The sequence below is a fragment of the Narcine bancroftii genome, chromosome 2, assembly GCF_036971445.1.
Source record: "Narcine bancroftii isolate sNarBan1 chromosome 2, sNarBan1.hap1, whole genome shotgun sequence".
NCBI lineage: Eukaryota > Metazoa > Chordata > Chondrichthyes > Torpediniformes > Narcinidae > Narcine > Narcine bancroftii.
The window spans coordinates 367,269,916-367,296,248 of record NC_091470.1 but is presented as its reverse complement, the minus strand read 5'-3'; the positions used below and the strand labels follow the sequence as shown (position 1 = coordinate 367,296,248).

General features: G+C 41.2%; 1 protein-coding gene across 4 annotated transcripts in view; it reads right to left on the bottom strand.

Moving 5' to 3' along the window:
* The window catches only part of trappc8 (trafficking protein particle complex subunit 8), a 206,965-nt gene that overhangs the window by 40,061 nt on the left and 140,571 nt on the right, over positions 1-26,333 (bottom strand). For all 4 annotated transcript variants that reach the window (XM_069922556.1, XM_069922557.1, XM_069922558.1 and 1 more), the window contains 2 exons: positions 25,782-25,911; positions 24,369-24,497 (listed from right to left, as the gene is read on the bottom strand). In XM_069922556.1, the coding sequence (XP_069778657.1) occupies positions 24,369-24,497; positions 25,782-25,911 (259 nt within the window). The remainder of the gene's footprint in view (positions 1-24,368; positions 24,498-25,781; positions 25,912-26,333) is intronic.

The following is a 26,333-nucleotide window of genomic DNA, read 5'->3' as shown; positions in this document are numbered from 1 at the left end:
TGGGTGGGGGGGGAAATGTGTTTTATTTCATAATATTAATGTTTAAAAATGAATGTATAGTTGAAGTAAGAATGAATATGGGGAGCTCAAAGAAAGGGAGGGAGGTACAAGCGGGGAGATGGGTGCATTGGGCATGTCTCAAAATGACGAGGGGATTGGCACCAATAGCTTGGTCATTGGTGCAGGGACGGGGTAAAGATAAACTGGGAGGGGGAAAAGAGGAAGGGAGGGATTGATGGGGAGTTTTTCATTTTGCTATCTATGTAATTTAGTTGACTATTTTCAGTTGTTCGAGGGTGGGGGGATAAATACTTACTCTGTATGTTACATGAATACTAAAAATGATAATGATGTTTATGTGACTGGACTATGAAAATTAAAACATTAAAAAAAAGTGCCATTGCTGACTTCCTACCTAGATGTTGAACTCTGTTATATTTGTATTATATTTGTATTATATTGTTTAAGGCTGTAAAATCTATTAAAAACAAATGGTAGATTGCAGTTTAAAATTTTGACCTTTTAGAAGTTCAAAATTTCTCTGTGGGAGGGAGGAATAATGGATTTATGATGGTTCTTGAGATATTGGAAACAATAGGTGTAATTTCAAAAGCACCTGTATAAATGCAGGACCTTTTTAGTTTTGAAGAAAGCAGACTTCTCGGAGACATAGTGCACTTAATGTCAAAAGACAGAAGCTATGTCACATACCATGTGACATGAGAAATAGGAGAAATATATTTTCGAAATGAGAGACCAAGAGTTCAGTTCAGTTTCGAGAGAACAGAAGTCAAAACCCCTGTGATATACAGGGGTTAAAACCTTGTGAAAGACAGGATTGAGTTACAGTCACCAGAATTTGTGGTGTTGTGTATGTTACTCCTGTAAAAAATGGGAACACAAAATCAGTGGCGACTGAAATAAGGAAGACCATTTCACTGAATCTTTGGAAAAGAGAACAGAATTCTACTGGGTCTATTATTGTGTGGCCACTTTGTTTAACCCTTGTCTGGTTTGTGACTTCATCGTGGGAGAAGATAACCACATTTGTTTAACCCATGTCTCGGTTTGTGAATTCATTGTGAAAAAAATAGCCACACTGTGAGTGAAAAGGCCTGAAGTCATAATGTTTAAAAGTGCTTGATAATTATTTCTGAACTGAGAATTTAAGCAAGAATAAAATGATGTTGAACTTTTAAAGATTGATTTTTCAGAGTGGGACTTTAATTATACAGAAAGTCTCTCACACACACACATTTACTTTTGGACATAGTGCGGTTAAATTTAGAGTTAAGTACATTTAGAGATAAGTAAGAAAAAACAATTATTGTTAATTTACCAGTGTCTGGTGAATTTTCCATTTTGTTTCTGTGTTAGTGCTAACAAAGTCCCTTTAGTCCCAAACAAAATTTAAAAGGATTGTTAGTTCATAACAGGAAGCTGTAATCAATGGCAGATCAATTTGCACAGATATGGAGGGAAGGAAGGGAATGGGCTGCTTTGTTTTACTCTGCAAGCGCTGGCCGAGGAAGAGCAGGTTTGTACTTCCCTGTGCTGTACCTATAAAGCCACTTGCAGTACAACTCAAAAACACAAAATGCAGGAGAAGCTCAGCAGGTCAAACAATGTCCTTCATGTAGCAAAGGGAAAGATACGTGACCAACATTTCGAGCACGAGCCCTTTGCTACATGAAGGACCCTGTTTGTCCTGCTGAGCTTCTCCAGCATTTTGTGCTTTTTTCTTCAACAATGGTGTCTGCAGAATTTTGTCATTTACTTGCAGTACAACTCAAGGTCACAATGTGACAAGATTCTAAATGATGCTTTTGGAAAACTATAAACTAAATGCAGAAGTTTTTCGAAAATTATGAGAATCTTATACTGACTGTAAAGTGCTGTTATTTATTTTCTCCCCTTTCCAATTCTGACAGGTTTTTAAGCACAAAATGTGCAATCTTGTTTTTTTTTATCAGATACTGACTGATTGAGTCCTTCAGCATTCTCTAAGATTTGTATTAGATTTCCAGCATCCTGGGTTTTTTTTAAACATTCATTTGATGCTTGTTAGTGGATAGTGTTACTGAACAAGTTAACAAAATTATGTTAAAATATATCTTAAAATTATAAGATTGTGAGGTTTAGTTATTAGGTCACATTTCACAAACAAGCATCTCATTTGTCATGCAAGAGCTATCCAAGAGCAGACTTTGTGTCCGCAATTGGCTTTGCAGAGACAATGGGAAGTGCTTGTGAGAGTTTCACAAATAGGTGTTAATGTGTTTGTGAGAGTTTCACAAGTACATATTAATGGACCAGCATGTTTGAACAGTGTCCAGGCTCAAGAACTGAGAACTCTTTTGCTGCTAGACTGGTGGCAGAGTTTACATTTCTGGTTGAAGTTTGTTGTCCTCAGAGGAGCCACATGGTTTTGCAAAGAGAGATAAACATCCATTGTTTGGGGGAGAGAGGGATAGACAGAGTGTATTTTGCAGCAGTTTGTGGTGAAGGCTGCAAGTTGGCAGACCTACTGCACGACCCCATTTCAAGGCAGGTTTTGAGTTCGAGTTCAGCCTATTCTGACTCTGTAGTCAATTGCAGAGGTTGTGGCTGGTTATTATGTTTCTCCTGAAATAGAGGAAAAAGAAGAACCCTTTGTGGTCACCTGGGATAAGAGGTCATTTTTTGGAAAGACCCAAGGGGTAGGGGGCAAGTTTATTCAGTAAGACTCTTCAGTTGCTGAAGAGTCTTGAAGGAAATCAGTTTGGGTGCCCAATGAACATCACTGAAACCAACAAAGACCTTCCTGAGCAGTAACAACTTAAGTTAAAGCACCTGGTGAAGTTAAAGAGCCTAGTGAATATAACTGTTTAATTCTGTGCACAGCATGGATCCTGAACACATAAACATTACATACACTTGCACTTAGAATTAGAAAGGAAGTTAGATTAAGTTAATAGTAATAAGTATTGATCTTATTGTGAGAGATGGGAAAATTGATCTAAAATTATGAACATGGAAGAAACTAAAGTTCATCAGTAAATGGCTGTAACCAGTTCAAACAGGATAAGCTTGGGGCTTAGGATGCAGGAAAGCAGAGTCAGCACGATTAACATAAGAATCTTCTATCCTTTGTGACAAGACCATAGGACTAAGATAAGGAATGGTAAGGTACAATAGAATGTAGGAAGTTGAGGTAGTCTGGATCAGATAAGGGTCTCCTAGCCCTGGACAGAAGTACCAAGTCATACATTTCTAATTAGCTAACCATACACAGATTTATACATATGAAATTAGCCAACCCTAGATAGAATGAGTCAACTCTGCATATTAAGAGACTGTAGCCCAGAGAATCAGGAAGGTGTGAATAAGGACAATGACATGATGGGGCACCCACAGGATACCCCCTGGTCCTCCAAGTGTACTGAAACTGCACGTAGGCAGGAAGAATTACCTATGCCAAACCCATCCAGGGGGCAGAAGAATGTAAGGGGGAGGGCATTCTGATACTGAAATTGACTGTATAAAAGTTGGGTGAGCCCCAGTATGTGTGTGTATTCCCAGGGTAAGGGGAAGCACCCAACTTTGCATTGTTGTAGTAATAAATGTTCTTTGTTCTCAATTTTTGTCTCGAGCAATTTCTTTAAAGGTACTTTAATTCCTAACAAATGGGGGCTCGTCCGGGATCACACTCCCTCCACTGACAGAGTACCCCGACGACGAGAGTAGGTGCACCCCGGCTGATTCAGCTGGACTCACGGGCGACGGGTGGCTGGTCAGTGGAAGAAGCGAGTGATATCCGAGAAGAGGCATTGAGAACAAACGGCGGAAGGACGCGCGCTAGAGCAGTACTGCCAGAACTCGGTAAGAGTATTTTACTTGTTCCTAAGTATGGGAATAGCGGGCAGTAGAGATGAGAGTCCTGACACAGGACGTGACCACCAGATAGCTACGTACAGCCCGCTTGGGATGATGTTATCTGAGTGGGGCACAGGAAAGACCCGCGGTAAAGACAAACTGACGACGGTCAGGTATTGTTGTAATGAATGGGTGAGATACCCGGTTAAAGGGAGCTCCGTGTACTGGCCAAAATTCGGATCCGAGGATGAATGGATGTGTGAAGCTTTGAACTTATGGCTCTATCAAAACCAGCCAGACAATGTTGAGAGCAGGGAATATGCAGCCTGCTGGCTCAAGGGATCCATTGAACAGCTGGTTTTGAATGAGAAAGAATTCAGGAATAAGAGAGAGGAGGAACCTCTTGTCCCTGAACCACAGGGTTGGGATGTGTTACATTCCCTCCCTCCACCTTATGTTCCTCCTATGCCGGCTCCTATCTTTCCTTCCCCTCCTGTTGCCTACCCTTCTGCACCTCCCCCTCCTCCTCCCATACCACTAGAGAAGAGAGAGGAGAACCGGAGTGGTATGGTGACTCGCTCACAAAGCGCTCGATTACCACCCCCGTTAACAGTAGAGGTAGAGCATTGTTACTCCGAACAGCGTGAGACTCTTCAGGAAGAAAGGGCAGAACCCTTTGATTCATTTCCCAGGGAGCAGGAACCCAGACCTAATAAGCCAGAAACCAATTGGATGAGACCACTGCGGGAAGTTCCCATGGGAGAGGGTCTCGGTTTCGTAAATGTGCCCCTGACCAGTACTGAAGTGTGTAACTTTAAGAAAGAACTGACCTCCCTGATAGAAGATCCCCAGGGATGTGCCGAACAGTTAGACCAATTTTTGGGACCATATATATATACAATATGGGGGTCTCGACATAGAATCCCCAGCAGGGGAACAATTGGTACTAACAGGTTTTGTTACCAACTCAGCCCCAGACATTAAGAGAAAATTACAAAAGACAGAAAATTGGCATGAGCAGGGAATAACCCAGCTTCTACAGATCACACAAAAAGCATTTGTCCAGACATCTGAGGATAAGCAGAAAGCAAAGGCTAACATTTTGATGCAAGCAGTTAAAGGAATAGTAGATGAGTAACATGAAAAAAAGGCAGGGACTGTGTGCCAGCTCCTGAATGTTGGGAGAAGTGCAGGGAGTGGGAGAGTAGAGACCAGAGATAATTTCATAAATCACGACTTCCCACTTCAGTCACTGACCAATATTGATTAAAATTCATGCTAAAAATTAAATGTCATAAATGATCGTTTTTCAATACTGTAGAATTAGAGAATTTAACTACCAGTTAATTCCAATTTATGAAATAAATTGTATTCAAATGTGATTGTGCACAGGGAGTACCTGAGAGTTGAGTGATGTTATAACATTTGCAGGGAGAAATGTTTGCGCAAATAGGGTGAGTTCTATACATCTTAACTTTAAGTGTATGTGAGATAAAGAAAGGATCTGATGTGTAAAGTGGCAGGATCAGCCAGTTGAAGGGGGAGTGTGCATGTCCCTTTAAGTGCACTGTGGCACTTGAAATTGAGGCTTCAGGCTCTTGTCTTGCAGTTAGAGGTATTTCTTCTACACATTCAGCAGTCAAGGTCCGTGAGTTTAAAGATCACCCACCTCTGGAGAATAAAGATACCTCTGGGGATTCCTATGGGGATTCCTATAAGTTTAATCATTCATTTCTCTGGTGCATTTTCCTCTGGAGTGAAATTAATGCCTCAGCACAATTTCTCTGTATTGCCGCTGTTATTTAATTCATGATAACTTTCCCCCATTCATCAGGTTTATATTTAAATCCGGTAGTGCGGAAGTTACATTGTAAATAATCACGGAGGTAAACCCTGCGCAACTGGATTCAGCTTAATGGAGAAATAAACCTGCGAACTGGTCTATGGTGCTGTGTGAGTACTGCAATAGGTGGAATATGATTTAAATTGGTGGCATAGTTCAGAACAATTGGGTGCATAAGAATAATAATATCATTAAGAACTCACAGATCTTGTACCAGATGCTATTCAGTACATCTTGACTTAAGGACTGGAGAAATTGGCATGTTAGAATGAGATTGGCATGGTACCAATATTTCTTGATTCAATAATGACTCCACAAGCTCCAGGATTCATGCAGCAGAACTTTTAAGTGGAATATAATAGAAACTAGCCTGTACTTAAATTATTGTGTGTGCAATCTTCATAAGAACATCTTTTAACTTTTTTTGGTGCCTGTTTTACAGACTGTTTTAAATAAGGCCAGCTCCTGTGAGCTGTGGCACAAGGCATTTTACTTAAGGCAGAACTAAAGGTTGAATATGTTTCAAGTTCTCTTGCAGGGGCTCTTGTGCTGCAATGTCTGTTATGTACTCACTCTAACAAATTGGAGGGTTGTGCCCCATACAGACAAGCAGCTCCAACTGCATTTTAATAAGGTCTAACATATTCAAAACCCATGCAAATATGGTTTGTGTTTCATTTTACAATTTTTACACTAACACAAAGGAAAGTCAGATTGTTACAAAGTACCGTAATTTTACATTTATTTTCGTGCTTTAATGGTTTATTCAGTTATTGTTGTTTTTTTTTCTGTTTTCAATGAGCTTTACATTTATTGTGGTTTATTCAGTTATTGTTGTATTTTATTGCTGTTTTCAATGAGCTTTACATTTATTGTGGTTTATTCAGTTATTGTTGTATTTTATTGCTGTTTTCAATGAGCTTTACATTTTTTGACGTTTATTCAGTTATTGTTGTATTTTATTGCTGCTTTCAATGGGTTTTACTTTCATTGTTGTTTACTCATTTTTTGGAATATTGTTCGTTAATGTTTTAAGTCCCCCTGGAATAGGGGCAGCAGAGGTTACAATTGTGCTCCTTTAGAATGTAGACAGGGCATAGATTTAATGTATAGTCATAGTGGGATACAAGGGATTCCAATACGGACCAGGGGAACTGAACATCTTTAGTGGAGTACATCTAATTTGTATCTTAGCCTACACAGGTATTAAAGACAGGAGTTTTGAAGCGATAGCACAAAGGACATGGTGGGACAAAGACAGACAGAATGGTAGTCAGGATTGTACATGTAACAGAGAGAGAGAGAGTTAATACATATGCTAATGTACACAGACAGGCTGCAACTCACAAGTTCAATGATATATATGCTAAGGTTAGCAGACAAGCTGCAACACACAGTTAAATCACAAGAAACAATCCCCCCCAGCTTGGTCACTTTTCATCACCCCGTGAAGGGGAGCACCAGTTTCCAACAACGTGAGCTGCTTGACACTTTAATATCAGGCTCCAAACAGCCTTCGGAGATCAGTGGCCCTAGGGTTCGGGGCTGAAGAGGACATCAGATACGAGCCACAATTCAACGGAACCGCCTGACTACTGCTACTCGTTCGCTGCTGAAGGCAGCGTTTCTCACAGACTGCTACTCGTTCGCTGCTGAAGGCAGCGTCTCTCACAGACTTCGTCAGGACAATGCTTACAAAAGTCGGGTGGTTAAAAGACACAGCTTCAATGTTTCAACGTGAATCTGCCCATGCCCATGTTCAGACGTGGCAACTTCGGACTGATGTGGGATGGACTAGACTCTTTACTGAGAACTGGAGCCTGATACTCACAACCCTAATAAGCAGCTGGACTCGCTACTCTGACCTTCATGGTGCTCCCCTACCTAAAGACTTTACACAGGTGTTACATTTCGGTTATTGACCAGCTGGGTAAAACTACACCTTACACTTGAAAGATCAGTATTACTGATCTAAAAGAAAAGTGAGGAAAAGGGGAGGGGGGGATCAGTCACACTGACACTAGTAACCAAAGATCAGTAACACTGATCATGGTGAAAGATCAGTATTACTGATCTAAAAGAAAAGTGAGGATTGTGAGAGATGGGAAAATTGATCTAAAATTATGAACATGGAAGAAACTAAAGTTCATCAGTAAATGGCTGTAACCAGTTCAAACAGGATAAGCTTGGGGCTTAGGATGCAGGAAAGCAGAGTCAGCACGATTAACATAAGAATCTTCTATCCTTTGTGACAAGACCATAGGACTAAGATAAGGAATGGTAAGGTACAATAGAATGTAGGAAGTTGAGGTAGTCTGGATCAGATAAGGGTCTCCTAGCCCTGGACAGAAGTACCAAGTCATACATTTCTAATTAGCTAACCATACACAGATTTATACATATGAAATTAGCCAACCCTAGATAGAATGAGTCAACTCTGCATATTAAGAGACTGTAGCCCAGAGAATCAGGAAGGTGTGAATAAGGACAATGACATGATGGGGCACCCACAGGATACCCCCTGGTCCTCCAAGTGTACTGAAACTGCACGTAGGCAGGAAGAATTACCTATGCCAAACCCATCCAGGGGGCAGAAGAATGTAAGGGGGAGGGCATTCTGATACTGAAATTGACTGTATAAAAGTTGGGTGAGCCCCAGTATGTGTGTGTATTCCCAGGGTAAGGGGAAGCACCCAACTTTGCATTGTTGTAGTAATAAATGTTCTTTGTTCTCAATTTTTGTCTCGAGCAATTTCTTTAAAGGTACTTTAATTCCTAACATTATTATGTATTAAGAAATGAAAACCAGTTTTGTTTAAGTAGCCATTTTCTTGGTGAATTTCTGTCGCAGCTGGTTTTTGAGTCCTTTTGGCTCGTAACAAGTGGGGATTCGTCCAGGATTTGAAATATTTGGAGATTTGTGATTTGAAATATTTGGAGGTTTGGGAAATGAAACATTTGTGGTTTTTGAAAATCATAAAACATTTAGAGTTTTGGAATCTTAAATTTTTGGAGTTTTTGTGATTCATTAGTAAATTGTTTTTCCAAGCTAATTTAAAGCTTGTGTGTGTGAAAAACAGTAGCAATGGATGTTGCCGCATTTTTGGAAAAACCATCACTTTCAGAGAGAAACAAAAACAGGAACTGATGGACACTGACAGAGAATTAAAGTTTGCTGAAGTCAAGGGTTTTATGAGGAAAATAGAAACACAGAGAATTGTAGTGAAATATATAAAAGAAGTAAAATTTGAGGAGAAAGTGAGAAATTTTCCTGAGGATCTTTTGAAATGCAATTGCAATTGTAAAAATTGAAGTTGGAGAAAGAGAGAAAAATTTGAGGAAGAGAGAGTAAAATGTAAACATGAGGCAGAGGAAGCTGAAAAGAGGAGGAAACATGTGATGGAAGAAGCTGAAAGAAAGAGTTGATTTGAATTAGAGAAGTTAAAACTTGAGATGGAGGGAGGTAAGAGAACTGAAGCTCGAACTCCTGGAGAGAATTTTATGGGTAGCATCGAGGTTAATCTGGTTTCCTCCTTTCAATGAGAGTGATATCGGTACGTATTTTCAGCTTTTTGTAAAGGTTGCTCAGAGATCAAGCTGGCTGAAAGAAAAGTGGCCTCTTAGTGTAATAAAGGGAAAAGTACAACTGGCAAATTCTAGTTGGAAAGCAACCTGAAGATTATGAGACTGTTAAACAAGCAGTGTTAAAAGCTGATGAGTTGGTTCCAGAAGCATACAGACAAAATTTAGGAATTTGGGGAAAGCAGGGATTTTGCACTTGTAAAATCCGTATGTTTCGACCGATGGTGCACCTAAAGACAAATAATGATTTCAACCGAGTAAGATAATTGATATTAATTGAGGAAATTAAAAGGTGTGTTCCCAATGAATCAAATTAGACCTGGATGAGAGAGACATGGGGACATGGCAAGAATCAGCCAGATTAGTGGATGAATATTCTTTAATTCACAAAAGCAAATTTCGTCATAGAAAGACTTTTCAGATGGTTAATGTGGAACAGACCAATAAACTTGAAATTAAGACTGGGGAAAATATTAAGAGAAAAGATGAGGTTAAATTAGAAAAGGACAGAATTTCAGGTGTTGTCTGTCATTATTGTGAGAAACCTGGTCATGTTTTTGCAAATTGTTTAGTGTTTAAAAAGAAGAGAGAAAAGGAGATTTGACCAGAAGTTTGTATTCAGACAGTTGAACTTAATGAGAAAAGAGGTTCCATACCTGGTAAGGATGTTACGGATCTATTCAAACAATGTGTGGGCTTGATTCAGTAAAGGAAGGAACTTCCCAAGTACCAATTAAAATTCTCAGAGATACTGGGGGTCACTATTGTTGGAGAATGTTTTAACTCTTTATCAAAAGACGGACAGAGGAAAAACAACTTTGATTAGAGATGCTGGAGGAGATGTAGAATCAATAGCTGTGCACAAAACAGTGTTGAATTCAGAATGAGGTAAAGGACTGGTTGGAGTAAGAGTTATTTCAAAGTTGCCCATGCAAGGAGACTCATTCTTACCAGAGAATGACGGTGGAAGATAAAGTTGAGCTAGTGTTGAGATGAACAAATTAGCCAAGTAAGGTTGAGACTGACAAAGATTATGAGATATATCCTGTTTGTGCTATGACAAGGTCTTTGTCTAAAAAGATGATGAGCAGAGAAAAATCCAGTTGAGAGACTTACCCAGTACTTCTGAAATAGTCCAGAAGGAGCAGGTTAAATTTGAGAGTCAGGATTTATCTTTGTGGAGGAAAGAGTTAATTGAGCAGCAAAAGACAGACTTAAGGGAGAAGGTTGTGGATGAGGAGGAGATTAAGGAAATATCCTGTGGATATTACTGGAAGAGTGAATTGTTAATGGGAAAATTGAGACCTCATGATCTTGCTACAAATGAAGAGTGGGCAGTGATTAATCACGTGGTCATTCCTAAAGCCTACCAGAATGAAATTTTAAATTTGGCCATAGTACACTTTTGGGAAGTCATCTAGTAAGACCATGAATAAAATTTTAAAACAATTTTTCTGGCCTGGTTTGAGGAAGGATGTTGCAAATTGTTGCTGGACATGTCACCTTTGTCAGGTTGTACATCCTCCGGTAGCTCCCTTGCAACCTATTTCTGTTGTTGGGTGTGAGAGATGGGAAAATTGATCTAAAATTATGAACATGGAAGAAACTAAAGTTCATCAGTAAAATGGCTGAAACCAGTTCAAACAGGATAAGTTTGGGGCTGAGGATGCAGGAAAGCAGAGTCAGCACGATTAACATAAGAATCTTCTAGCCTTTGTGACAAGACCATAGGACTAAGATAAGGAATGGTAAGGTACAATAGAATGTAGGAAGTTGAGGTAGTCTGGATCAGATAAGGGTCTCCTAGCCCTGGACAGAAGTACCAAGTCATACATTTCTAATTAGCTAACCATACACAGATTTATACATATGAAATTAGCCGACCCTAGATAGAATGAGTCAACTCTGCATATCAAGAGACTGTAGCCCAGAGAATCAGGAAGGTGTGAATAAGGACAATGACATGATGGGGCACCCACAGGATACCCCCTGGTCCTCCAAGTGTACTGAAACTGCACGTAGGCAGGAAGAATTACCTATGCCAAACCCATCCAGGGGGCAGAAGAATGTAAGGGGGAGGGCACTCTGATACTGAAATCGACTGTATAAAAGTTGGGTGAGCCCCAGTGTATGTGTGTATTCCCAGGGTAAGGGGAAGCACCCAACTTTGCATTGTTGTTGTAATAAATGTTCTTTGTTCTCAATTTTTGTCTCGAGCAATTTCTTTAAAGGTACTTTAATTCCTAACAAATGGGGGCTCGTCCGGGATCACACTCCCTCCACTGACAGAGTGCCCCGACGACGAGAGTAGGTGCACCCCGGCTGATTCAGCTGGACTCACGGGCGACGGGTGGCTGGTCAGTGGAAGAAGCGAGTGATATCCGAGAAGAGGCATTGAGAACAAACGGCGGAAGGACGCGCGCTAGAGCAGTACTGCCAGAACTCGGTAAGAGTATTTTACTTGTTCCTAAGCATGGGAATAGCGGGCAGTAGAGATGAGAGTCCTGACACAGGACGTGACCACCAGATAGCTACGTACAGCCCGCTTGGGTTGATGTTATCTGAGTGGGGCACAGGAAAGACCCGCGGTAAAGACAAACTGACGATGGTCAGGTATTGTTGTAATGAATGGGTGAGATACCCGGTTAAAGGGAGCTCCGTGTACTGGCCAAAATTCGGATCCGAGGATGAATGGATGTGTGAAGCTTTGAACTTATGGCTCTATCAAAACCAGCCAGACAATGTTGAGAGCAGGGAATATGCAGCCTGCTGGCTCAAGGGATCCATTGAACAGCTGGTTTTGAATGAGAAAGAATTCAGGAATAAGAGAGAGGAGGAACCTCTTGTCCCTGAACCACAGGGTTGGGATGAGTTACATTCCCTCCCTCCACCTTATGTTCCTCCTATGCCAGCTCCTATCTTTCCTTCCCCTCCTATTGTCTACCCTTCTGCACCTCCCCCTCCTCCTCCCATACCACTAGAGAAGAGAGAGAACCGGAGTGGTATGGTGACTCGCTCACAAAGCGCTCGATTACCACCCCCGTTAACAGTAGAGGTAGAGCATTGTTACTCCGAACAGCGTGAGACCCCTCAGGAAGAAGTGGCAGAACCTTGCGATGTATTCCTCAGGGAACAGGAAAACAAATCAAAGAAACCAGAAATTAGCTGGATGCGACCCCTACGGGAGGTTCCCGTAGGAGAAGGTCTTGGGTTCGTAAATGTGCCCCTGACCAGCACTGAAGTACGTAATTTTAAGAAAGAATTAATCTCCCTGATAGAAGATCCCCAGGGATGTGCCAAACAGTTAGACCAATTTTTGGGACCAAATTTGTATACTTGGGAGGAATTAACAGCCATTTTTAAAACCTTGTTTACCTTAGATGAGGGGGGAATGATCCGACAGGCAGGCATTAAAGCATGGGATAAGGAACACCAAGGGGGACACGAGGCGATCCCTGGAGAAGCCAAATTCCCTCTCACAAAACCTAATTGGGACAAAAATACCAGTGCTGGCCGCACACTGATGGAGGAGTATAGGATAAATTTGATCAGAGGAATCAAGGATTCTGTCCCCAAAGGACAAAACTTTAAAAAAGCCTTTGAGGTTCCCCAAGGTCCTGAGGAGACCCCCTCTGCATTTCTCAATCGACTGCGCACGGCAATTCAACAATACGGGGGTCTCGACATAGAATCCCCAGCAGGGGAACAATTGGTTCTAACGGGTTTCGTTACCAACTCAGCCCCAGACATCCGAAGAAAGTTACAAAAGACAGAAAATTGGCATGAGCAAGGAATTACTCAGTTACTACAGATTGCTCAGAGAGCATTTGTACAGAGGGCAGAGGATAAACAAAAAGGGAAAGCTAAAATTCTATTACAGACAGTTAAAGGAATAGTAGCTGACCACCACCAAAAAGAGGGGAGCCAAGGGTGGGGAGGTGGAGACCCCAGCAGATGGAGGAGTAGAGGAGGATTCCGGGGACGACGTATACCCCCTAGAAATTTTGGGAAAGATTGGGAAACGGGACCCCTCATTTGTTTTCATTGTAAAAAGGAAGGGCACTTTAAAAAGGAATGCCCACTGCGAGCAATGGACACACGTTCCTATGCCTTGATGGAAGCTGATCACGAATAGGGGGGTCACGGTTCTCAATTAATACATACCGTGGGGCTGCAAGGAGAACCGTTAGTTAATTTATGCATAGGACCTCACAGGGATAAGATGACATTTCTGGTCGATTCTGGAGCTGCCCGATCTAGCGTTCTATACCAACCGAAGGGGGTGAAAATAGAAGGGACAGTCACAGTTTCTGGGGTAGGAGGTAGAGACTTTCCAGTCCCAGTATTGCGAGAAGTCAGTATTCAAATGGGAGATAAGATCATAACTGAGGATCTTCTATTACTTCCCCAAGCCGGAGTATGCTTGCTAGGGAGGGATCTACAGGACCAATTGGCTATCGGTACTCGACCTCTACAATCAGGCATTGGAGTTCAATTCTATGTTTTAAACGAAGAAGATCGCAAACTAATAAATCCAAGAGTATGGGCAGGGAAGGGAAATAGAGGAATCCTTGATATTCCTCCGCTACAAGTCACGCTAAAAGATCCTCAACGAATTGTTAGACAGAAACAGTACCCAATTCCGATGGCTGGCCGGAAAGGCTTACAGCCCGTAATTGACCAGTTGATTCAAGACGGTATACTCGAACCCTGTATGTCTCCCTTTAATACCCCGATTTTACCTGTTCAAAAGCCAGACGGCACTTACCGCCTAGTACAGGACATGAGGGAGCTTAACAAATTCATTCTTGCCCGTCACCCGGTTGTACCCAACCCGTATACCATCATGAGTAAAATTGACCCCCATAATCAATGGTTTAGTGTCATTGATTTAAAGGATGCATTCTGGACTTGTCCATTGGCCACAGAAAGCAGAGACATGTTCGCCTTTGAATGGGAGAACCCCTTTACTGGCCGTAAAAACCAATACCGGTGGACAGTCCTTCCCCAAGGCTTTACCGAATCACCCAATTTATTTGGTCAAGTCTTAGAGCGGGTATTAGATGAAGCTCCTAAGATAGAAAATTGCCAACTCATACAGTATGTGGATGACTTGCTAATTACTGCAAGAACACAGGAATTAGCTAAAGATTTTACAGTGGCACTTTTAAACTTTCTGGAGAAGAAAGGTCTGAGAGTCAGTGAGTCTAAATTACAATTTGTGCAAACTGAGGTCAAATACTTAGGTCATCTAGTTAGTCAAGGAACCAGGAAAATTAGCCCAGAAAGAATAACTGGTATTATACAGATCCCCCCTCCCAAAAATACTCAAGAACTCAGGAAATACCTTGGGTTAGTGGGATTCTGTAGAATATGGATAGAGAATTATTCGATTCTGGTCAAATTTCTTTATGATAAGATTTCCAGTATAACATCCCAAACCCTTGACTGGACGGATGAAGAGATTGAAAAATTCAACTTTGTTAAACGATGCCTAACGAGTGCCCCAGTTTTAGCGTTGCCAGATCTAAACAAAACCTTTGATTTGTACACTAATACCAAAGCTGGAACAGCCACCGGCGTGCTCACACAGAGCAAGGCTGGCTATAGACAACCAGTGGCTTTCCTGTCAAAGCTTTTAGACCCCGTTTGTCGCGGCTGGCCAGAATGTATACAAGCCGTCGCAGCCACTGCAATTTTGGTGGAGGAAGGACGAAAGATTACTTTCGGTGCCCCTATGACAGTGCATACCCCTCATACAGTCCGCAATATTCTATTACAGCGGGCTGGAAGGTGGCTCACGGATTCGAGAATCCTAAAATACGAAACGATATTAATGGACAGCAATGATTTGACCTTAATTACAACCAAAACTCTCAACCCAGCAACCTTCCTCATCTCCCCAGCTAGTGACCAGCCTTTGGACAGTTTAGAACATTCGTGCTCAGAGGTTATCGACTTACAAACAAAAATTAGGGAAGACCTAACCGATGTCCCTTTAACTGAAGGGGAAAAACTGTTTATTGATGGTTCTTCACGTTGTATTGCAGGTACCCGCTATAGCGGGTATAGCGTAGTGGACGGTAAACAGGAACTTGTGATCGAAGCTGGTCGCCTCCCTGGCCATTGGTCAGCACAATCCTGTGAGTTATATGCCCTCTGTAGAGCACTCCACGAACTAGAAAACAAGGTAGGAACGATCTACACTGATTCTAAATATGCTTTTGGGGTAGTCCACACCTTCGGTAAGATATGGAAGGAAAGAGGGATGATAACTGGCAAAGGACAAAAGTTAGCTCACGAACAGTTAATCACCCAATCCCTGGAGGCTTTAGCACTCCCGTCCGATATTGCCATTGTACATGTGCGTGGACATCAGACTGGTAACAGTCCTGAAGCTAGAGGAAACAGGCAGGCTGATGCAGCTGCCAAACAGGCGGCATTAGCAGAAAAGATTCATTTATACCAGCTACTACCCACGCCAATAGAGATTAAAAAGAATCCCATCTTTACACGGGAAGAAGAGGTTGCAATGAGAGATCAGGGATTTTGCCAGACTGGCGACGGGTTGTGGTGGACAGTAGACGGACGGCAAGTTATTAACAAAGCCATAGCCCGCCAAATCATAGATCAGTTACATCAACAAACACATTGGGGAACCCAGTCCCTTATAGATGCTTTTACACGTTCCCTTCACTGCCTTGGCATATACAATATTACTAAATCTGCTACTCGATCTTGTCCCATTTGTCAAAGGGTTAATAAGAAATCGATGCGCCAAGTAATACCTGGCGGTCGCGACATTGCCGTTTGCCCGTTCCAGCGCATACAAATAGACTTTACTGAACTTCCTAAGATTGGCATTTACAAATTCCTCCTTGTCATGGTTGATCATTTCACAAGATGGGTTGAAGCTTTTCCTACCCCGAATGATCGTGCCAACACTGTCATCCGAATACTTATTGAAGGTATCATTCCACGATACGGTATGATGCAGACCATTGATTCAGATAGAGGTACGCATTTCACCTCTAAGATTCTACAGGGTGTCTGCAAGAGCTTAGGAATAGAATGGCAACTACATACCCCATGGCATCCCCAAAGTTCGGGGCGAGTCGAGCGTATGAATCAAACATTGAAACTCCAACTCACTCGACTTCATGAAGAAACTGGTCTGTCCTGGATTAAATCATTGCCGTTAGCGCTGATTAGAATTAGGACAGCACCTCGTAAAGACCTCGCAGTCTCACCGTATGAGATGATGTTTGGACTCCCATTTATGGGATATCACACTGATTCTCCCATTCCTGAAGCTAATGACCAGTACATTTCTAAATTTTTACGAGGACTTTCTACTTCCATCCAAGATTTAAAGCAAAAAGGACTCTTAGCCCAAACACCACCCTTAGACTTTCCTATACATTCTATTAAACCTGGTGATTGGGTTTATGTAAAAGCATGGCAAGAAGATCAACTAAAACCTGCCTGGGATGGTCCCTTCTGTGTACTTTTAATTACAGACACCGCAGTAAGAACAAGAGAAAAAGGCTGGACCCACATTCAAAGGGTTAAACCAGCTTCTGAACCACAACACCACGACACACAGATTCAAACCCCAACCTGGCGTGCAGTTCCTCATCCATCAGACCTGAAACTTACACTGCGCCGTGACAAAGTGCCGTAATGTTACTTGTTTTTTGATTATTCAGTTATTGTTGTATTTTATTGCAGTTTTCAATGAGCTTGACATTTATTGTGGTTTTATTCAGTTCTTATTGTATTTTATTGCAGTTTTCAATGAGCTTTACATTTATTGTGCTTTATTCAGTTCTTATTGTATTTTAATGCTGTTTTAATGAGCTTTACATTTATTGTGCTTTATTCAGTTCTCATTGTATTTTATTGCAGTTTTCAATGAGCTTGACATTTATTGTGGTTTTATTCAGTTCTTATTGTATTTTATTGCAGTTTTCAATGAGCTTTACATTTATTGTGGTTAATTCAGTTCTTGTTGTCTTTTATTGCTGTTTTTTTTTAAATGAGCTTTACATGTATTGTTCATTGTTGTTTACTAATTTCTTTGGAATATTGTTCGTTAATGTTTTAAGCCCCCCTGGAATAGGGGCAGCAGAGGTTACAATTCAGCTCCTTTAGAATGTAGACAGGGCATAGATTTAATATATAGTCATAATGGGATATAAGGGATCCCAATACGGACCAGGGGAATTAAACAGCTTTAGTGGAGTACATCTAATTTGTATCATAGCCTACACAGGTATTAGAGACAAGAGTTTTGAGGCGATAGCACAAAGGACATGGTGGGACAAAGACAGACAGAATGGTAGTCAGGATTGTACATGTAACACAGAGAGAGAGAGTTAATACATATGCTAATGTACACAGACAGGCTGCAACTCACAAGTTCAATGATACATATGCTAATGTTAGCAGACAAGCTGCAACACACAGTTAAATCACAAGAAACAACCCCCCCCCAGCTTGGTCACTTTTCATCACCCCGTGAAGGGGAGCACCAGTTACCAACAATGTGAGCTGCTTAACACTTTAATATCAGGCTCCAGACAGCCCTCGTAGATCGGTGGCCCTAGGGTTCGGGGCTGAAGAGGACATCAGATACGAGCCACAATCAAACGGAACCGCCTGACTACTGCTACTCGTTCGCTGCTGAAGGCAGCGCTTCTCATAGACTGCTACTCGTTCGCTGCTGAAGGCAGCGCTTCTCATAGACTGCGACTCGTTCGCTGCTGAAGGCAGTGTCTCTCACAGACTTCGTCGGGACAACACTTACAAAGGTCGTGTGCTTCAAAGACACTGCTTCAATATTTCAACGTATGGGATGGACTAGACTCTTTACTGAGAACTGGAGCCTGATACTCCAAACCCTAATAAGCAGCTGGACTCACTCCCCTGACCTTCATGGTGCTCCCCTACCTAAAGACTTTACACAGACATTACAATTCGGTTATTGACCAGCTGGGTAAAACTACACCTTACACTTGAAAGATCAGTGTTACTGATCTAAAAGAAAAGTGAGGAAAGGGGGGGGGGGGGATCAGTCACACTGACACTAGTAACCAAAGATCAGTAACACTGATCATGGTGAAAGATCAGTATTACTGATCTAAAAGAAAAGTGAGGATTGTGAGAGATGGGAAAATTGATCTAAAATTATGAACATGGAAGAAACTAAAGTTCATCAGTAAAATGGCTGAAACCAGTTCAAACAGGATAAGTTTGGGGCTTAGGATGCAGGAAAGCAGAGTCAGCACGATTAACATAAGAATCTTCTTGCCTTTGTGACAAGACCATAGGACTAAGATAAGGAATGGTAAGGTACAATAGAATGTAGGAAGTTGAGGTAGTCTGGATCAGATAAGGGTCTCCTAGCCCTGGACAGAAGTACCAAGTCATACATTTCTAATTAGCTAACCATACACAGATTTATACATATGAAATTAGCCAACCCTAGATAGAATGAGTCAACTCTGCATATCAAGAGACTGTAGCCCAGAGAATCAGGAAGGTGTGAATAAGGACAATGACATGATGGGGCACCCACAGGATACCCCCTGGTCCTCCAAGTGTACTGAAACTGCACGTAGGCAGGAAGAATTACCTATGCCAAACCCATCCAGGGGGCAGAAGAATGTAAGGGGGAGGGCATTCTGATACTGAAATTGACTGTATAAAAGTTGGGTGAGCCCCAGTGTATGTGTGTATTCCCAGGGTAAGGGGAAGCACCCAACTTTGCATTGTTGTTGTAATAAATGTTCTTTGTTCTCAATTTTTGTCTCGAGCAATTTCTTTAAAGGTACTTTAATTCCTAACATTGGGGAACCTTTCACTAGGGTTATTGTGGATTATGTGGGTCCCCTGCCTAAAACAAAAGCTGGAAATCAGTACTTGTTAACAATTAGATGTAAGGCTTCCAGATTTCCAGAAGCTATACCGTTGAGGAATATCAAAGCAAAAACAGTGGTAAAGGTTTTGCAAACAATTTTCAGTTTTTGGGTTACCGAAAGAGATCCAGACTGATGAAGGAAGTTACTTCATGTCAGGACTGTTTCAGCAGTTGATTTATGAGCTGGTATTAAACTGATCACTTCATCAGCGTACCATCCTGAAACTCAATGAGCTTTGGAAACATTTTATTCTACTCTTAAAAATATGATGAAGATTTATTGTCTGGAGAATGGAAAGGATTGGGATGAAGATATTCATTTATTGTTATTTGCAGTAAGAGAGTATGTGTAGGATTCATTAGGTTTCAGCCCCTTTGTTTGGCAGGTTAGAGGACCCTTAATGTTGTTTAAAAAAAACACAGTATGTTAATGTGAGAGATGGGAAAACTGATCTAAAATTATGAACATGAAGGAAACTAAAATTCATACATCAGTTAATGGCTGTAACCAGTACAAACAGGATGAACTTGGGGATTAGGATGCAGGAAAGCAGAGTCAGCACGATTAACATAAGAATCTTCTAGTCTTTGTGACAAGACCATAAGACTAAGATAAGGAGTGGTAAGGAACAATAGAATGTAGGAAGTTGAGGTAGTCTGGATCAGATAAGGGTCTCCTAGCCCTGGACAGAAGTACCAAGTCCTACATATCTAATTAGCTAACCTTACACAGATTTATACATATTAAATTAGCCAACCCTAGACAGGATGAGCCAACTCTGCATATCAAGAGACTGTAGCCCCGAGAATCAGGAAGGTGTGAATAAGGACAATAACATGAAGGGACACCGACAGGCTACCCCCTGGTCCTCCAAGTATACTGAAATTGCACGTAGGCAGGCAGGATTGCCTAATGCCAAACCTCTCCAGCAGGAGGCAGAAGAATGTAAGGGGGAGGGTATTCCTATACTGAAATCAACTGTATAAAAGTTGGGTGAGCCCCAGTGTATGTGTGTATTCCCAGGGTAAGGGGAAGCACCCAACTTTGCATTGTTGTAAAATAAATGTTCTTTGTTCTCAATTTTTGTCTCGAGCAATTTCTTTAAAGGTGTGAGAGATGGGAAAATTGATCTAAAATTATGAACATGGAAGAAAATAAAGTTCATCAGTAAAATGGCTGTAACCAGTTCAAACAGGATAAGCTTGGGGCTTAGGATGCAGGAAAGCAGAGTCAGCACGATTAACATAAGAATCTTCTATCCTTTGTGACAAGACCATAGGACTAAGATAAGGAATGGTAAGGTACAATAGAATGTAGGAAGTGAGGTAGTCTGGATCAGATAAGGGTCTCCTAGCCCTGGACAGAAGTACCAAGTCATACATTTCTAATTAGCTAACCATACACAGATTTATACATATGAAATTAGCCAACCCTAGACAGGATGAGTCAACTTTGCATATCAAGAGACTGTAGCCCAGAGAATCAGGAAGGTGTGAATAAGGACAATGACATGATGGGGCACCCACAGGATACCCCCTGGTCCTCCAAGTGTACTGAAACTGCACGTAGGCAGGAAGGATTACCTATGCCAAACCCATCCAGGGGGCAGAAGAATGTAAGGGGGAGGGCATTCTGATACTGAAATTGACTGTATAAAAGTTGGGTGAGCCCCAGTATGTGTGTGTATTCCCAGGGTAAGGGGAAGCACCCAACTTTGCATTGTTGTTGTAATAAATGTTCTTTGTTCTCAATTTTTGTCTCGAGCAATTTCTTTAAAGGTACTTTAATTCCTAACAAAGGTACTTCTATTTCTAACATAAATAAGGATGTGCAGTTGGACTTGCTGGATTATCTTTTCTAAATTTAAAGATCAGTTACAAAAAGTAACATTTGACTCAAGAGAATTTAAAAATGGCTCAGGGTAAAATAAAGCGATTATTTGACAGGAAGTCTCAAGTGATGAATTTTAAGCCAGGAAATAAAGTGTTAATTTTGTTCCCAACATGACAATCCTCTTGGAGTGAAACTGAATGATGTAAACACTCCAGATCGTAGGAATAAAACCCAGGTTTGTCATATCCACATGTTCAAACCATACTATGAAAAAAAAGGTAGTGGAGAACAGTCGGTATCAGAGGTGTTAGATGTTGACAGGGGTGAGGAAGTTATGGAAACAGAATCTTGTGAGGGTAACCTTAAAAAAAACATGGTTCCCGTGCATCTAACTCAACAATATTGAAAAATCTAGAGGAAAAGTTGGTCCATCTTAAACCACAGGAACAAAAGCAGTTGAAATAGTTGCTTTTGAAATATCCAAATTTGTTTCCTGAAGTGCCAAAAAGAACATCAGTGAGTTGGCATGATGTGGATGTAGGAGAAGTGTGTCCCATGAAGCAACACCCCTGTCAAATGAACATTGAAAAGGGTAAAATCCTGGCTCAGGAGGTGGAATAGATGTTGGAAAATTATTGGAGTTCTTGTGTTCTGGTACTTAAAACAGCTGGAACTATTAAGATTCTGTACAAATTACAGAAAGGTTAACGCAGTAATCAAAACAGATGCTTTTCCTATTCCTAGAATTGATGATTGCATTGATAAAATTAGGAAAGCTAAATTTCTTACTAAGGTGGATCTGTCGAAGGGTTACTGGTGCATGCCACCAACAGAGAGAGGAAGTCATATTTCCACATTTGTGATATCATCAGGTTCGTACGAATATAATGTGCTACCTTTTGGCATCAAAAATGCCCTTGTAACATTCCAAAGGATGATAAATCTGTAATCCAAGGTTTAAAACATACAGATGCCTATATTGATGACTTGGTCACAAAAGGTGACACATGGGAAGAACATCTGATGGAATTGGAAAAATTGTTTGCAAGATTGTCAAAGCAAACAACTGTGAATTTAGCTAAAAGTGAATTTGGACATGCCATTGTGACATATTTAGGACACATAGTTGGTCAGGGCAAAGTTGCACCTATTCAAGCTAAAGCGCAGGCAATTTCTATATTCTCAATGGCAAGAAAGCAGTGAGAAAGCTTTTAGGAATGGCAGGATATTATAGGAAGTTCAGCAAGAATTTTGCAGAAATTGTTCTTCCTTTAACCAATCTTTTGAAGAGGGAGAAACTTGTGTGGACAAAATGTTGTCAGAGAGCTTTAGAGAATTTAAAGGAGATGCCGTGTCATCACCCTGTTTTAAAATCTCCGTATTTGACAAACCATTTTCTTTAGCAGTGGATGCCAGTGAGGAGGCAGCAGGTGCAGTGTTGTTACAAAACATGATGATGAAATTGACCATCCAGTTGCATGCTTTACAAAAAAATTCAATGTTCATGAGAGGAACTATTCCATTATTGAGAAGGAAGGAACTGTTATCTCTAATACTTGCTCTGCAGAATTTTTATGTGTATCTCGGTACAACCCATGAACCAGTTCCGATATTTACTGACCACAATCCTCTGGTGTTTTTGAATAAAATGAAGAATAAAAATAGAAGATTATTAAACTGGAGTTTGACCTTGCAAGAATATAACCTGCAAATTAATCATATCAAAGGTACAAACAATGTGATTGCAGATTGCTTGTCTAGATATTAAAATGTAGAAGAAAAACTCATTATGGGGATATTTTGCTGTAACGTTATATATTGTGATCACTGTAGTGATTGTAAAATTAAAAATTAGTTTAGATTATAAGAGAATTTTAACTCGAGAGCTAAAATTCCTTTGTAGGTAAGAGTGTTATGGAATAAGTTAATAAAATTATGATAAAATATATCTTTAAAGTACAAGATTGTGAGGTTTAGTTATTAGGTCACATTTCACAAACAAACATCTGCTTTGCTATGCAAGAGTAGACTTTGTGTCTGCAGTTAGCTTTGCAAAGACAATGGGAAATGCTTCTGAGAGTTTCACAAGTTGGTGTTAATGGACCAGCAAGTTTGAACAGTGTCCAGGCTCAAGAACTGAGAACTCTTTTACTGCTAGACTAGTGGCAGAGTTTTAAATTTCTGGTCGAAGTCTGTCATCCCAAGAGGGTCCATATAGTTTTGCAAACAGAGAGAAACACCCTTTGTTTGGGAGAGTATTTCACAGCAGTTTGTGGTGAAGGCTGCAAGTTGGCAGACCTGCTGCATGACCCCATTTCAAGACAGGTTTTGAGTTCTGAGTTCAGCCTGTTCTAAATCTCTGTAGTCAATTGCAGAAGTTATGGCTGGTTATCATGAAATAGGGGAAAAAGCAGAACTCTTTGTGGTAACCTGGAAGAAGAGGTCATCTTTTGGAAAGACCCAAGAGGGGCAAATTTCTTCGGTAAGACACTTCAGTTGATGATTGAAGGAGATCAGTTTGTGTGTCCAACGAACAACGAAAATCTCTCTGAAACAAACAATGACCTTCCTGAGCAGTAACAACTTAAGTTAAAACATCAGAGCCTGGTGAATATAATAACTATTTAATTCTGTGTACAATATGCAAGATTGCCTGATACCAGCGAACTTGGAGAAGTGAAAAGTGAATAAAAGGACAGTGAAAAAGAATTTTCCTGAACACACAAACATTACATACACATGCGCTTATAATTAGAAGGGGGTCAAGTTAAATTAATAGTAATAAGTTAAGTATTGATCTTATTATGATGTATTCATAAAATAAAACCAGTTTTGTTTAAGTAGCCATTGTCTTGGTGAATTTCTAAAGATTGGCAACTTCATGTTACTGGACAAGAGAGAGGGGTGAACATCTAGAATTTGCTACCACAGCCGTGTGTGGAGGTCAGTGAAACACAGAAGTTTGTAGACCCTGTAACTCTTGTCAAAACACAGTAATGCTGGAGCTCAGCTGCTCTCGCAGCATCCATAGGAGGTAAGGATATATTACTGGGGTTTCAGGCCTGAGCCCTTCAAGGTAGGAAGCTGTGGAGGCCAGGTCATTGGGTGTGTTTAAGGCAGAGATTAATAGGTTTCTGAATAGTCAGGTTATCAGGAGAAGGCATGGGAGTGGGACTGAGTAGGAGGATGGATTAGCTTATGATGGAATGGCAGAGTGAACTTAACGGACAAAATGGCCTACTTCTGTTCCTATATCCTATGCTGTTTTGGTCTAAAACAACATCAGAACCATACCCATCAACCCCTTCACCCTCTCCATCCCCTCCACTGACCGTCTGTCCAGCTTAGCATGTGGTAGTACTCCAGTTGATCCACTGAGCTGGACTGATGTAGATTGTGAGTTGTTTGTGGCTTGATTCCAGATTTCGACAAGTAGGGGCTGCTGACACTGAGGCAGTTGGCTGCAGGAGGGGAAATGGCAAAATCCTTACAGAAGCAACAGTGAGATAAAAAGAACTCAAACACAGCAGTTCAGGAAGAATTAGAGAAAAGTGGCTAATATTTCAGTCAAAACACTTAACATTCAAGGTTCTTCTTCCTAACCCACCCACCCCCTCCCACCCTACATCTACCAGGCCTAAACCATTCACAAATTTCTCCAATTTAGATGTCCAGTACCTGTATGATCTTGTTTTGAAGTACAGTACAACTCCGATTATCTGAAATCGGATTCTCTGAAATCTTCATCTATCTAGGACTCCCTGCACCGGCAACAGTGGGCCTCGGGCCCCTGGCGCTGGCAGCAGCGGACGTTGGGCTCCCTGTGCTGGCAGCAGCGGACCTCGGGCCCCTGGTGCTGGCTGCAGCGGACCTCGGGCCCCTGGTGCTGGCTGCAGCGGACCTCGGGCTCCTGGCACTGGCAGCAACGCAGTGGACCTTCGTGTGGACCTCAAGCTCCCTGGTAGGTGCAGGACCAAGGTGGGGAAGTGTCACTGATTAGCGGTGGCCAGTTTTTTTGGTGAGAATTAAATTTTATTTTAATGCTTTAAAAACCTTCCCTTGTGTGTTGATATTTAAACACTGTTTCACGTGATTTGTTGTTACTCCTCTTGAGGGTTGGTGAGAACGAAACAAGGGGTGATAAGTTAAAGGTTAGGGGGCAAAACTTTAGAAGTAACATAAGAGGAAGCTTCTTCACTCAGAGAGGGGTGGCTGAGTGGAATGAGCTTCCGGAAGAGGTGGTTGCAGCAGGGTCAATTCTGTCATTTAAGAGGAGGTTGGATGAGTGCATGGATGTAAGGGGATTGGAGGGTTATGGACAGGGAGCAGGTAGGTGGAACTATTGGAGTTCACTTAAATCAGTGTGGACTAGAGGGGCCGAGATGTCATGTTTCCGTACTGTAATTGTTATACGGTTATATATGGTTACTGGGCTGTTTTTTTTGAAAAATGACCAGTTCTCCAAAAAAACATTTATTCAAAATGATCCTGGTCCCGACCATTTTGGATAATCGGAGTTGTACTGTATAAGCACTCAAGTAATTTATTTTCGTTAAGTTTTCCATTTTTTCCTCCAAACATTTCCCTATCTACGACATATATATAGCCATTTATTTATATATATATATATATGTGTGTGTGTGTGTAGTCATTTATATATATATAGCCATTTGACATCCATTAATATTGAATCCCACCAGAAAAACAGATACAAACAGGACACCTGTCTAAGTAGATTATCTCACCTGCGACATGTGTTCCAGGACTAGAGTCTATTCCATCCTGCCTCAGAGCTAATGGTACTGTGCTGAGATTGTACACAATTCCGAGAATGTGCAGCTCTCCTGTCTGACGCGGAAGAAGTTTTAACCTCGCCTGAAAAAATAAAGGCAGAAATTCAAAATATATCGTTCCTATTGCAAGCACATGTTTCAGCTGTTCCTTTAAAATATACAGCTCTTTTAAACTTAACAAACGCAATAATCAATGTTTGAAATAATGTACTGTTTAGCCCAATTGCTTCTGGACCTCTGTTTCTGCTCTTGGTTTCACCAGGTTCACTGGCTCCCTTTGACTGATGTAAACAAAATGTTGGAATAACTAATTTTACTTAGAACCGTAGGACAGGACAGCACAGAAACAGGCCCCATGGGTCCTTCTAGTCTGTATTGAACCATGATTCTGTCTAGTTCCACTGATCTGCACCTAGTCCATTGCTCTCCATATCCCTCCCATCCATGCACCTGTCCAAATTCTTCTTAAATGATGAAATTGAGCCTGCATTCACCACTTCAGCT